The following is a 14,236-nucleotide window of genomic DNA, read 5'->3' as shown; positions in this document are numbered from 1 at the left end:
GAATCATAAGTTTAAAAAGACATTTTTTAGACCACTGAAGAGAAGGGAAGAATTAGGAATAATTTTAACTTCTTTTTATTGTCTTTCAGTTCAGTTTATACAGTAATTTGTATCTGTGAAAGAATTCAAATTTATTGAATGAAAGGCATTGCTTATGATATATAAAGCAATTAAAAAATAAGTTACTGAAGGGGTAATATATAGCGAATTAAATAATACAGGTTTTGGGGTAATTGATGTGCATTTAATTTAAAAGAAACTGCATGAGGTCACCACACAGATCTATATAACAGTCAAATGCAGAAAAACACAAGAAAGTAAGTTTCTATGTGATCCCAACAGAGGTATCCTTTCCTTGATCATAAGACAACCAAGTATTTTTAGAAGCTAAAACTGTTAAGTTTACAGAAGTGCAAAACACCAAAACACTTTAAGCAAAGTCTTTATTTTCAAGGAAAAAGTATATTTTCTCATTTTCTGTTCTTGGCATAAATCTTAATTATTTCCAGTGGAACCAAAACCTCCTGAACCCCTTTCAGTGTCATCTAAAACCTGAAAAGACATAAAGGTAGTAAGCCATGTAATTTCAGATCCTCTTTCAGTTCTCTCCAGCTCCAAATTTGTAAGACTTTTATTCTTGCTATACCATTGTTTCAAAAAGGAGATTACAGAAATTAAAATTTTAAAGTTTCATAAATTAAAATATTGAATAAGTTCCAAAAAAGCCAAGGGAACAGTAGAATTTCACAGGCTATTTAAGTGGTTTATTATCCAAAGTGATGCTGTATAATAGCTATGGAAAACATTTCAAGAAATTCTAAGATTTAAATTTTGCCTAAAATAGGACTAGTCACATATTCTACCTCAGATGGTCCCCAACTTAGGATGGTTTGACTTATGATTTTTTGACTTTATGATGGTGTGAAAGTGATTTGCATTCGGTAAAAACTGTGCCCCAACTATTGAATTCTGACCTTTTCCTGGACTAGTGATATACGGTGTGATATTCTTGTGATGCTAGGCAATGGCAGCAAGCTGCAGCCACCAGTCAGCCATGCCATCACAAGGGTGAACCACTGATAACACAACTGTTCTGCACTCATACAACCATTCTATTTTTCACTTTCAGCATGGTAGTCAATAAATTACATGAGATATTCAACACTTTCTTATAAAACAGGCTTTGTGTCATATGCTTTTGTCCAACTGTAGGTTAACGTAAGCATTCTGAGCACGTTTAAGTTAGGCTAGCCTAAGCTATGATGTTCGGTAGGTTAGCTGTATTAAGTGCATTTTCAACTTAAGATATTTTCAACTTATGATGGATTTATTGGGATGTAATCCCATTGTTAAGTCAAGGAAGATCTGTATCTAGTTACAAATAGCATATTAAATCCTCAAAATTTTATTTTTCCTTCACTGAAGATGTTACATCATTTATTCCCTATTCAGTTTTTATGATACTTACTTGAACTTCCTCTATTTCTGGGTAAAATATCCGTTCACAAATGAGCTGTGCAATTCGATCACCCTTTTTGACTTCAAAGGAAAAAAACAAAACAATTTATTACTGATACTGATGCATTCTCTGTATCCTGCCTTGTACTGTACGGTACAATGAGAATTAGAGTAGTATGAGTTACTGAGACATACATAACTTGGAAAACTCACTGCACTTACGTGACTGCATATATTTGACATACCTTCGAACTTTTCTTTGCCAAAATTAAACAGTACAACACCAACATTTCCTCTATAATCTTCATCTATGACACCAGCTAGAAAAAAGAAAAATAATATTAGCTTGGTTTATGGTACCAAAAGACTAAGGGTATATGATTACCTCAAAATCATTCCTAAGTAGCTCTGAGAGTTTTATCCTTACAACGAATATGTGTATCTTGCTCTGGTACTATGTAAAGCCTCAAAACTAAGAAATTACTAAAATGCAAAAAAGAATTAAGAAAGTGGTCCTAATTTTCCAACCTGTCATCCTTACAAATGGTGACCACTACCTATTCTAAATTGGGAGTAGGCACTTAGCATCTCAGACAAGTCATCCTGAATTGTTCTCTCCAATCCTACTGTCTATTTGTGGCACACCTGCCCAAAAGACTAAGAGAAAATTATGATTTGGGTTTTAAAGCCTTCTCCTGGTAGCAACTTCCCACTAACATCCAGATTGAAATATGATTGAGTCATAAATAAAAATGTCAAAAAGCCTAAAGATCTGCAGTAGAATAAGTCAGTGTTAAGCAGCAGTCTAGCAAATATCAGAACATTCCATTTTTATAATAAAAATGGAGCCGAATCGTTCCGTTCACATTCTTCTTCTTTTAACTTAAGCTACCAGCCTTTCTCAGAACATCTCTCAGAAGACATTAGCACATAAGCTTAATAACGAGTACACTTTTACACAGAACCGTGTGTAATTATTACCTGTTTGAGATTATAAACACAAAGGCAGCAAATCTTTGCAGTAGAGAAACTTGAGCCAGGGCCCTGCCTTGGCCTGGAGAAGTACATTTACCGGACTTGCTTGCATCTCTCTTTGGGCCAAGAATCCAAAACATTTCCATAAACACAAGCACAGATAATATAGGTGCACAAGGCCTTCTCATTTCCTTTTTTAATATTGAGAAACAATTCACAATTCAACGGTTCTTAGCATATTCAGAGTTGTGCAAACACGACCACAATCAATTTTAGAACATTTTTATTACCGCAAAAAGAAATCCCGTTAGCAGTCACTCTCCTACCCCCTTCATCCCCCTCAGTGCCTGTCTCCTTTTATACATGTTAATTCTTCCCCCCCAGTTTGTAAAATGCTGGATAGGATTCATGTGAATCTAATTAAACGTAGCTCCATGTCACATCTTACAGCTTCTCATTAACACCTCACTTCTTTAAAAAACAAAACAAAACTCTTATCAAAGAAGAAAAAAGAAAATAAAAAGAATCAGGAATTTAGCTCAATGGGTACTAATGCTGGTTGGTCAGACTCAGAATTATTTGACGGTCAACTGAAAAAAAATTTTTTTTCTTTCTTAGAACAAGGGTAAGCATCCCCTTTCAATTTTCTCATGTGTGGGTGGGGGGAAAGCAAAATTTAAAAAAGTTCCACCATGGGGAAAAATATTCAGAAAACCAACATTTTAGATTTTTCCAGTGGATTAGAGTAGAAGTTTAAATGAACCCCTGTGGTTTATGCATGAATTACTAGGGGTAAGTGAAACTGAACTTAAGCACTTCTTAAAAGGTTCCTGATACAACACTTTTATTAAGAGTTTGAATTAAAGATAAACACATTTTTAACAGCGAGAAGGGTGAGTATAAAAGTGGCTGAAAGTGGTTCATATCATGTCTAGACTGAAGGAAACTATTCTTTTTTGGTTCTACAGCAATAAAACTTTGACCAATTCAAAAAATACTGAAGCCTGGCATCTTTCCCCACTGCCAGTTGATCATTAAATTAGTCCTTGATATTTATTGAAAGAATGGATATAAAAATGAGACCCACTGTTTTCTATATTAGCTAGATGTAGAAAGTTTCAGCTGCAGGAACAGTTTAGATCAGAGTTAATGAAGGAACCCCTCAGCAGCAGGTCATTCCATGCCTCCCATGCCGGAACAAATGACCACACGAGGCCTTGGCATCTCCATGTGGGAGTGCTGAAGCACAGGCTAGCTAGCACTCATTCACCTAGAATGCATTAGATGAAGGCAGTGTGGGCTGACTTCTGAACTCTTGTTTCATTCCCCAAATAGTACAAATACATATGAAGTAAAGGCCAATAATGTTCCCCGACCCTCCCTCAGGTAGCCAATGTTACAATAATGTATTTTACACATTTTCTTCCACCTAAAATATTATTGATATCCTTGGGGAGTAATATATCTAAAAGTCATTCTTTTAGATCCAAGATATGGAAATACAGCACCGTTATTTCTATGTAACTATTCTCTTAGGTAACATCAGACATTCAGGTCGTTTTCACATTTTTCCCATAATAATCAAGGCAGTCCTTTACATACATTCTTGAGTATTAGTGTTTTTTATTCTCATCAAATAGTTTCAAAAAAGCACTTTCCTGGGTTGAAGGGTGTGTATATTTAAAATTTTAATGGATATTGCTAGATAACTTTGCAAAAAAGGTATAGCAATTCAAATTTCTATCAGTGACATTTAAGAATGCCCATTTCCAAACTCCCTGACAGTACCAGATAGTAGCAATCTTTTAAATTCTGGCCAACGTGGTGAGTAAAAAATGGTATCTCATGGCTTTATTTACATTTCCCTGATGACTAGTGAGGCTCGGCTTTTTTCCTCCTTAAGTCCATCGTGCACATTTGCTCGTCCTCTTGTACATTTTATGATCAGTTTTGTTTTTTTTTATCTGTTTGGGTATTTAACTCTTTTTCATATGACTTGCAAGTATTTATTTGTTTACTTTATGGTATCTTCTACAATACAAAAACACTCCTTTTTGTAAAGGCCTTTGCTATGTATCTGTAAAGTAGTCCTATCACACTTATATGTTTGGGTGTCTTGAATTCTGCAAAGCCAGATTATCTACATAGATTTTATCCTTGGCACACAGAAGTTTGAAAAGTCCTTAACTAAAAGAAATGAAGTAATTTGAAGTCAATTAAAATGTATAACAAAAAAAAGGCCCTTCTTTTTTTTAAGTATGAATGCCAATAGTATTAAAAAAAATCTAATAGTTCTAAGTTCATTTATTACTTATTACTCAAAGGCAAACTGACCTTCAAAAAAAACACAAGACTTATTCCTTTTCTACATAAGGGACATAAACATCAGGGATATTTCTCTTCATGAGAAAGCATAAAGTATTTTGAAGTTATCACTGGAAAAACCATGCATTGGAACTGGCAGGGTGATTAACTGACTGCAGGCAAAAGTTTTACTGTGTCAAGACTTTGGCATGTCATTTGTTGGAAACCCTCTTTAGTGAAAACTATCCACACCTACCAGATGTGAATTCTGAACGGAATCCTGCATACTCAACTTTTCCCTTTGACCCTTATTTACAGCCTGGGAATTCTAACAACATCCCTCTTCTGAAATAAAAACTGTGGCCAACTATGATAAACTTGTGCCTAAGAGACATTTCTAAGATACTATGCATCCAAGAACACACCACAATGTGATTGTGTGAATAATACCACACCAACCACCAGGCAAACTAACTTTCCACTGCTTTTACATGAATTTTTTCAGAGGATTGTTTTAAACAGAGCAAAAATTAGTAACAAAGTTGGAAAAAAATGTTTCCATTAAAAAAAAAAAATCTGATAAGTCCCTAAGGGACAGGAAATATCAGATACATTATCATTCAATCTTCCCATCATTCAGGGACAAGCACACTGATTTTCATTGTTATAGATAAGAAAACTGAGGCTCAGAAAAGTTAATAACTAGCTTGTTAGTGACAAAGCTGGGGCCCAAATCCTGTTGTTATTCCAAAGCCCGTGTTCCTTTCACAACCCTTTGAAATTTATTTAAAAATATATACAATCTTTTACATCCTTAAGTTATAGGCCTAAGTGACCATACTGACCTTGTAAAAGTATTTTTGAAAGTCAAGCATAACTGAATCCAGGCAACCCTCAGCCCCCGAGGTCAGTCCATCTCAGTCAAACTCTGCTCCTCTTCAGTCCCTAAGACCTACTTTTAGGCTCCCGACTTGCCCCACAGCACCATCTAGTGACACCATAGGGAGACAGCCCAGGGACAGGCCTCAGCCACATGTTAACCCCTGAAGTGCAGGTAACAGCGAGCTAATTCAGGGCAGGGCTCCGCTGGTGGAGGGAAGGGGCAGGGTGATTCACAGTATTTAACTGCCGTGGAAAGAACAAGGGGATTGGAATAATATGGATGGATTCCAGTTTTTAACGTGTCAACTTGGGCTCATTTCTTTTTTTTTTTTTAAATAAATTTATTTATTTTTGGCTGTGCTGGGTCATCATTGGTGCGTGCAGGGTTTTCTCTAGTTGCGGTCAGCGGGGGTTACTCTTCATTGCGGTGTGCGGGCTTCTCATTGTGGTGGCTTCTCTTGTTGCAGAGCATGGGCCCTAGAGCACGTGGGCTTCAGTAGTTGTGGCATGTGGGCTCAGTAGTTGTGGCTCACGGGCTCTAGAGTACAGGCTCAGTAGTTGTGGCGCACGGGCTTACTTGCTCTGCAGCATGTGGTATCTTCCCGGACCAGGGCTCGAACCCGTATCCCCTGCATTGGCAGGAGGATTCTTAACCACTGTGTCACCAGGGAAGTCCCAGTCCCAACTTGGGCTCATTTCTGAGCCAGTTTCCTGGTCTGTTAAAAAGTAGCTTTGTAAAAATGGCAAGAGGTGGAGAATTTAGCATACCCACTTATCCGAGGGCCAGGATGTCTTGTTAGAGAAGCACTCACTACAGTTGCTTAAATAATGATATAAAAGCTTTTCCTTTCCTTATAATAACAAACTTCCTTCTATGAATAGAGTCAGTTTTGGACTAAATGCAGATCACTAAACCAAGGCAAAATCCTATCTGTCAGATAGTGTCTAGCTTATTAGGAAAATAACATGCATTTCACATAATGGTCATTAAAAAATTAGACATACTCAAATAGCATTTAAAACTATATCATAGTTGTAACTTCAGAGATAGAAATTTCTAAAAGGCAAGACACAACAAAAATCATTTTCTTTTCTTGATGATAAAAATAAAATTTGTCATTTGATTACTGCCTCTTAAGCAAAGACAAAGTAAACACCTGCAAATATTTACAGAATAAAAATGTACATATATTACCTCCTACATCTATGAAGTGTTTTGCAGCCAAGCCAGAACGTGGAGCTACAAAACAAAAAAGGAGAAATTGACTGTCTTAAGAGGGAAGGGCAATACTGAATATAATTGACACAATTTAAGCATGTCACTCTCATCTCCTATAACATCCATATCTTAACCTTAACCATAGCAGATGGTTAATCTTAACCTTAGCAGATGGCTCTGAATTAAAAATGTATTTATCACATTGTATTACCAAAGTAGAAAAGAACACTTTAGAAAAGGTTGACAAGGTTTAATTCAAAACCAAGTTAAACCACTCCAGCACGTCTTTAGGCAACTGAGGATCTATGGTGGTGAAGCTATGGACTGCTGGAATGAACTGGGAGGTGAACAAGTGGGGAAAACTGTAGACAACTCTGTCCAGACCGTCTGGTCACAAAGGGAGGATGGTAGCTGGCAGGGACATGGGGCAGAGGAAGAAGACTTTTATTTTAAGGTAGGAAATCAGAGCATGTTGCAGTATGGGAACAGACATACATGGGAACATGCAGGATGGGAACATCATGCTGGGAAGAAGGCAGAGAGAGAGAGAGAGGCATAAACGCAACCACAGAGTAGCAGAGCTTAGCCTAGAACTTGGAACTCCTACTCATAATTCAGATGCCAAAAGACATGTTTGTATGAAACAAATTAACCAGAGTAAGAAGCTAAGTTTATACCTTATTCTTGCTGACTTGAGCATCAGACCTACCATTAATTACCCTAACTTCTAGTATTTTATTGCAGAATAACCTAAATCAGGCACTTTGTCAATAAATGCTACACCTTCCTGCCTTCATTGTTATTTCACCTCATCTCCTAACTACCCCCCCCAAATACACTAAAAATGCAGTCAGTGCTGCCAAAAAGAGATGAAGAGAGCTCATCTCATTTTTCTTTTTTTTTTTTTTTTTCGGTATGGGGGGCCTCTCACCGTTGTGGCCTCTCCCGCTGCGGAGCACAGGCTCCAGACGCGCAGGCTCAGCGGCCATGGCTCACGGGCCCAGCCACTCCACGGCACGTGGGATCCTCCCAGACCGGGGCACGAACCCGCGTCCCCTGCATCGGCAGGCGGGCTCCCAACCACTGCGCCACCAGGGAAGCCCCTCATTTTTCTTTTAAAGGCTGAAGTATTAGCAGTTCTCTGACTCATGGCTAACAAGATTCCCCCAGGGATCACAGTTCCATTTGCTCCTTTATGTTTACTCTGAAGTTAGTCAGCAAGTAATTATGCTCTTGAAAAGAAGTTTTAAACTCTTTCTATAGTGACAACTGACTTGGGGCAGAAAAGTCAAACCTGTTGACTTGACCTGCATTTTGTCCTCTCTCCTCCCACTGTGAGGCATTTCCCTCTAGTGCACTGAAGCGCATCCCTTACCGAGCACACCCCATGAGAGGATACCCAAAGGGGGAAAGGCTAAGGGGCCTAATGTTTTCAGGGGTTAGAAACTTTACTCTCATAAGATGCCATGTGCCATTATCCTGAACCTGCCTCTTTTTTCTTATAAAACAAATACCACTTTCACAAAGAAGTCTGACTTCATATGCAATCTGATCCTTGACGGGGGAGTTGGTGTTAAGACTGGGAAAAGTACCAGTTAAAAATCACCTATGGGCTTCCCTGGTGGCGCAGTGGTTGAGAGTCCGCCTGCCGATGCAGGGGACATGGGTTCGTGCCCTGGTCCGGGAGGATCCCACATGCCGCGGAGGGGCTAGGCCCGTGAGCCATGGCCGCTGAGCCTGCGGGTCTGGAGCCTGTGCTCCGCAACGGGAGAGGCCACAACAGTGAGAGGCCCACATACCACAAACAAAACAAAACAAAACAAAACAAAACAAAAAAATCACCTATACTTTCAGTTTTTCTCACAGTGAGTAGTTGTGAAAACAACCTCCTGGGCCAATGTGAGTGTCAAAAAAAAAAAAGCAAAGCGATAGAGGCAAAAGTAGATATGTAAAGGAAAGTTTTCAAATGACTGCAGTTGCCATCACAGGTGGCACGTCTTTATTTTAGGACACAGGCCGAGCAATATCCCTTCCCTCATTTATACCCCAAATGAAACTAAGATGAAAGAACATATCACAAAGGAAGAGCCTGACAAAGAGTTACTTGTGTCTCAAAATCACTTACCTACTCTCCCATAGCACCCAGAAGGAAGAGCTATCTGAATGTCTGTTTTCACAAGGGCTTTCTCCATAGGTGGTACTGTGTAATCATAGGCACTAGGAAAATAATGAAAGATAACTGGTATTTAGATATAGTAATTCTCTGTGCATTTTTTGGTGAAAGAGGTGACATGTAAATGTATTCTCCCCTGAACAAAATTTTGTTGGCAAATTGAGGTAATTATTTAGCAGGAGGGGGCTGAAAGGCAGACTTTAAAAGGTATATGCTTCCCTAACATGGTATGAAAAGAGGAAAATAAAGAACCAAGAAAGAAGGGTAGATAATAGCAAATAATAGCTAACATTTATTAAGCCCTTACTGTGTGCCAGGCACAGTTCTAATTGCTTGGTATAACTCATTTTATTCTTACAACAATCCTCTAATCGTTAGGGAAAACATGTAGAAGGAAAGGAGAAAATAGATGGCCAACATAAATGGTGTGGGGGGGGGGTTTGGTTCAGCTGTGTTGCATCTGTTCTGGTCTTGGTAGTTTACCAAGCTTACCAAGCGGTGGCCATGAACTTCACTGGCTGAGGGAGAGAGCTGACCGCTGTGAACAGGCCCTGGAGATGGACACTACTGAGGAACTAATTCTCTAAGGTCCACTCACCAAATACTGCTACTTCGTTATTACTGTAGCCCTCTCCTTGATAGAAATTTAAGAGATTTTACAATAAGCAGAACTGGAAGTTACTTTTGAGCCCTTAATTAAGACTGGTAAAGTGGTGCTATATTTTTACTTCTTTCATTGGAATTTCCTCTCTTGAAATAGTTAAAACTCTAATTTATCAGAGATATTTCCAAGTCTATTTCAGTATACAGAAAGTCACCTGTGTTAGGAGGATGCTTACAAAGTATCTTAAATCGAAGTCTCTCCTAAGACTCACAACAGCGCCCAGATATGGTGTAGTCAATGTATATCACTCTACTTTTATTCATGAAAATAAAGGACTACAGCTTTCAGCTACAACAGTCTATACCTCGCTTTTCTTTTTCCTTCTTTTCTCCCACTATCATCACATACTCCTTTCTTCCCTTCTGTGGTACTTATGACTTAGACCTGTGGTTCTCACATTAGAATTATCTGGGATGCTTTAAAATAAATCCTAAGGCTTGGGATTTAGTCATGTAATCAACACACCCCCCCTCCCCAATATCACTTTTCACCTACCTTAATGGTTCTAAGAACTGGGGACAGTAGTCAAGTGGAAAAAAAAGCACTGAATTCAGGGTCAAAAATTTATTATACTCAAGCCCTTGGGTATCAATTCATCTCTTCACAAACTCCCACATCTGTAAAAGTACCACTCATGTACTTCAGGATTGTTGTTGAGTATTAAATACAATAGCACATGTGCCAGTTTTTAGTACAGGCAAAAAGTTCTGTACAAGAGAGAAGATGGTAGTATTACCAACATCCCTGCTTTTCATATTTGGACCCTTTTGGAAATTTCCAGTCCTTGGAGTGAACCTAAATATGGACATATAGAGAAATGTTACTAACCCTTAAAGGTAGAAGCAACTTTCATTAACCTTTCTTAGCTACCTTATTACCTAAGAACCTAGGCTCCTACCGTGGCTTTTCTTTCTACTGAGCACAGCATCACTCTCAGGCCACTCCTTGAAGGCCAAAGTGGGCCTTCTTCATCTCTACTTTCCACTTAGAAAGGGCGCAATAAATGCTGCAAAATAAATAACACCTGGGCGGACATTCACTGGTATTTACCACTCCACACTCTGCCCAAATCCGTATTTAATTTATGCTAAAGAGGAAAGCTAAATTTTTCAACATTAAAAAAAAGGCAGAAACTCTATATAATGCAAAAAGCGTTTGTTTCTGTACTTTTAAGTGGCTGTTTCAAGCTTTGGCAGCAGCGGGCTGGAACGTAAGCTAAGCTGAGAGCGCTATACCTCGGGAACTGGGGCTTCTCTGCGAGAGGTAAGGATGACGGGACAGAATGGGGCCCTCTCAGCCTCTTCGCCCGGGCCGGCCTTCCTCGGGGACGCGGGCGGACAGGGTGCCCACTCACCTGTATAGGTCATAGCCCGCGGCGCGCTCGGACCCCTTGGTCGGAGCGGTGGCGTGCTCCGAAAGCCGGACAAAGCGGATCCGTATGCCGCCCTCCTCCGCAGGCCGGGCCCGTTTGCTGGGGGAGATGACTTGTGCCTCTTGAGAGCAGGGCATGGCAGCGCAGAATGTGAGCACAAAGGGAGCCGGCGGAACGAGAGAGAGCAGGATGAGCGCAGCGCACCAGTTCTAAACTTCCCGCCAACAACTCCCCGCCCCACCCCCCCCCTACCCCGCCGGACGAGCCCACGGTTCTGGCTGAGAGGGGAGATGAGTCTCAAATTTGGAGCTGGAAATCCTCCTCGAAAAAGATCTGGGAACAGAAAGTACTGAGCCTTTTAAAGCTTTCTAAACTCAATGCATGGATCCAAAGTTAGTGGCAGCTTCTCTGGCCTTGCCCTCACCCCAAAATAGAAAACCACTCGCCTTCCCCATGAGGGGACGCGAATGAACTCGCTCCCGCGCAGCTGAGGCTGCGATCCTTCCCACTCCCCCCCAACGCCCTAAGGCCATGGGCTTCCTCGGGTCCTGCCTGTTGGCCCGCCCCATCTGCGGCCCGGGGACGGGCGCGGGGGCAGCCGGTCGGCTCCCAGCCTCCCCACGCCGTGTCCTTCCAGCCTGGGCCCCGACATTACTGGCGCTGCGGCAACCTCGGCTCAGACTGCGGGCGCTGGTCAGCGGCCGGAGCGCCGGGAGCTGCATGGCCCCCCGCGGGGCGGGATCCAGGGACGAGCCTGGCCAGGACAGCCCTGCGGCCTCCGTCCCCGGTCTAGCCTGGCGCGCGCCGTTAAACACAGAGCGGAGTAAAGACGGAAGGAAATGGTAGCCGAGCACTGGGCGAGGGCAGAGGTAAGTCATTTGCCCGGGTTTGGGCTCAGGTTGGCGCCGCTTCTGCAGGCGCGCGCCAAATCTGCACCGAAAGACGCGTCATATGACCTCGGAAGCAGTAACCGCCGCCGTCTGACGAGGGGCGCACGGAGGCGGCGCATCAACAGCCCTCGGGCGGGTGTAGGCCCGGGTCCTCCCGGAAAGCTGTGTACTCGGCGTACTGAATCTCGCTGCTGCCTCCGGCTGCCTCTGCCTTCCTCTGTCGACTCTCACCTTTCATCTGGCGCTGGTTTTCCGAGGTCCGGGCCCAGCGCTCTATCGATTTACCTGGGGCGGTGCAGCCCGCGGCCATGACTCGCCGGCTTCGAATCTCAGGGGCCCCAAAAGCGACGTAACCGCATCACGATGCCCGTGACGGTCACCGCTCAGTGCTGCGCCCTAGGCGGTGGGCAAGGCAGCGAGTTGGATTTCCTTCCAACACTGAAGAGTGCAAGCTGGAGTGTTGTTTATTCTCAGAGGGGGCGGGGGACACAGTCTTGAGGATAACCACAGGGACATCTCGGTTGAAATCCTAGCACTCTTTCGGATGACCCCACAAGAGCACAGAGGAGGACCCCTGTAGCTGTGATTCGAGCAAAGGTTCCGGGCCACACTGGTATAATTTACAGTGGGGATGAGTAAATAACTTTTCCGGTAATTGTAAATTGATTTTTCTAAGGTACAAGTATCTCCACTTACCTCTGGAACTGACGCTAAAATCTCAAAACTAAATTGTAATGCATTTTGTCAAAAGAAATACAAACTATAGGGCAGTTTTAGGAAAATGACAAATAAAAATGTTAGGAAATTGTTGGGGAAGTTTTCAGACTTCCTGGCTGTGCCTTTCCTTACAGGCCCCACCTTTTCGGTCTCCTTTACTGGCTCTTCCTCTTAAATGCTGGAATTCCTCTGGATGAGGAATGCTCTATTTACACTCTTCACCCATGGCTTTAAATATCTGTACTCTGAGGACTCCCCAAATTTATACCTATAGCAAGGTGATCTGAGCCCTCTTCTTCAACCTTCTCTAGAGCCTTCTGACTCACCCCTGTTGCTCCTGACCACAGTGGCATTCTAACAGTTTCTAGACCCACCAGCCTTTCCTGCCTGGGAGTCTATACACATCCTTCCTTGGTTTATGCTCCATGTGTTTCAAGGCTCACTCATCTCTGAAAGACCTTCCCTGACAAACAACTGAAGTAGCTGCCCTTTGTTTCCCTCACCACCATTTTCTAGCACACAGTTTTTTTCTATTCACACCACTTGTTACTACAATCTGTATCTCTTCTATGTATTTATTTTCTTGTTCATTGTCTATTTGCTCTAGTAGACAGAAGCTCCATGAGGGCAGGGACCAAATATGTCTTCATTCACCATTGTACTCCTGGGGCCTAGCTTAGTGCCTGGCTCAGAATGTGCTTGATAACTATTTGTTGTATGAATGAATGAATGATAAGAGATCTCATTGCTATTCCATCGGGACCCTGCATATGATCTCAAAGTCTTCTGATTTTTCCATCCATTCCTTTAATTTTTAATCAAAAGTTTGTTCCATATAATGCTTTTTCAAGGTCTACACTGGAAAACCTCAATCCCTTCCCAAACCCTCCACAAACACCCTCCCTCAACTCTCACTCCTCAGGGGCAATACTTCCAACTTTTTTTTTGGCTCTTTCTATTGGAATCTACCTCCCTGTTTCTAAATTATATGTTGCTATTTATTTTTTTAATGGCATAGAAATGACCGTCTCAGTTAGAGTAGTTGAGGATTAAGTCTCTTAACCCCCTCTCCACCCCATTCTGCCAATAGTTTTGTAACAATTTTTTGTGTAAGTCAGCAGTTAGTATTTACTTTATCATGACTGTTAAATATTGACTTCAGCGACAAGTAATATGATAGTATTTTGGTTTTTTATACCTGTCCCCCTCAAATTTATAACTGCCTTATTTTCCTATTTTTATTGGTGATGGTGTTTTTGATTCACCCATTGCTTGTTTTTTTCCAGATGTTCCAGGGATCCTATACCTTAAACATCTATCACATCAAATGAAACACTGAAATTTAAATTCCCTATCAGTTCGGATTTTCCCTCCCTCACTCCTCTATTCTTCTGCTCTGGTCTGTGCAAGTGACCCTCTAGTCCTGCTTGAATAACTGTTATCCTGGGACTTCCCTTTGCCCCATCTTATGTTGGAGCCCGGGTTTTATGGATCTAGTATCTTCCTTTTAGTTTACTTCCTCATTTTGCTGAAGTACTTTCTCTAGTAATTTTCTAAGGAAGTTTGCATTAAAGATAGTTTG

General features: G+C 41.5%; 1 protein-coding gene and 1 long non-coding RNA gene across 6 annotated transcripts in view; one reads left to right on the top strand and one right to left on the bottom strand.

Annotated features, from left to right (window-relative positions):
• Positions 1–426: 426 nt before the first annotated feature.
• On the bottom strand, positions 427–12,271 carry DUT (deoxyuridine triphosphatase). 4 transcript variants are annotated; one of them, XM_060096788.1, is made up of 8 exons: positions 11,703–11,984; positions 11,300–11,380; positions 11,030–11,168; positions 8,964–9,055; positions 6,815–6,859; positions 1,704–1,778; positions 1,469–1,539; positions 427–552 (listed from the first exon to the last, which is right to left on the bottom strand). In XM_060096788.1, the coding sequence occupies exons 1-8, from the start codon at positions 11,923–11,925 to the stop codon at positions 496–498; spliced, it is 783 nt and encodes a 260-aa protein (XP_059952771.1). In that variant the 5' UTR covers positions 11,926–11,984; the 3' UTR covers positions 427–495. The 4 variants fall into 4 exon arrangements, with proteins under 4 accessions (XP_059952771.1, XP_059952774.1, XP_059952772.1 ...); XM_060096791.1 differs by lacking the exons at positions 11,300–11,380; positions 11,703–11,984 and adding an exon at positions 12,169–12,271; XM_060096789.1 differs by lacking the exon at positions 11,300–11,380 and having other exon boundaries at positions 11,703–11,981.
• The window catches only part of LOC132488520 (uncharacterized), an 84,913-nt gene continuing 82,222 nt past the window's right edge, over positions 11,546–14,236 (top strand). Inside the window, exon 1 of one of the 2 annotated variants that reach the window (XR_009531757.1) lies at positions 11,546–11,916. This is a non-coding gene — a long non-coding RNA (uncharacterized LOC132488520). The remainder of the gene's footprint in view (positions 11,917–14,236) is intronic. The other variant, XR_009531756.1, reaches the window with a different exon arrangement.

Source organism: Mesoplodon densirostris, chromosome 4, assembly GCF_025265405.1.
Source record: "Mesoplodon densirostris isolate mMesDen1 chromosome 4, mMesDen1 primary haplotype, whole genome shotgun sequence".
In the NCBI taxonomy this organism is placed as follows: Eukaryota; Metazoa; Chordata; class Mammalia; order Artiodactyla; family Ziphiidae; genus Mesoplodon; species Mesoplodon densirostris.
The sequence above is the reverse complement of the archived record's forward strand: the minus strand, read 5'-3'. Positions and strand labels throughout refer to the sequence as shown.

Excerpts from the sequence above, each read along its gene's own strand:
- DUT (XM_060096788.1), bottom strand. The coding sequence starts at position 11,925 with ATGACTTACCTCTGCCCTCGCCCAGTGCTCGGCTACCATTTCCTTCCG. Across the intron at positions 1,779-6,814 it reads ACACTTCATAGATGTAGGAG|CTGGTGTCATAGATGAAGAT; the intron begins GTAATATATGTA and ends TCTTTTTTCTAG. Across the intron at positions 553-1,468 it reads CAGAAATAGAGGAAGTTCAA|GTTTTAGATGACACTGAAAG; the intron begins GTAAGTATCATA and ends ATGTCTTTTCAG.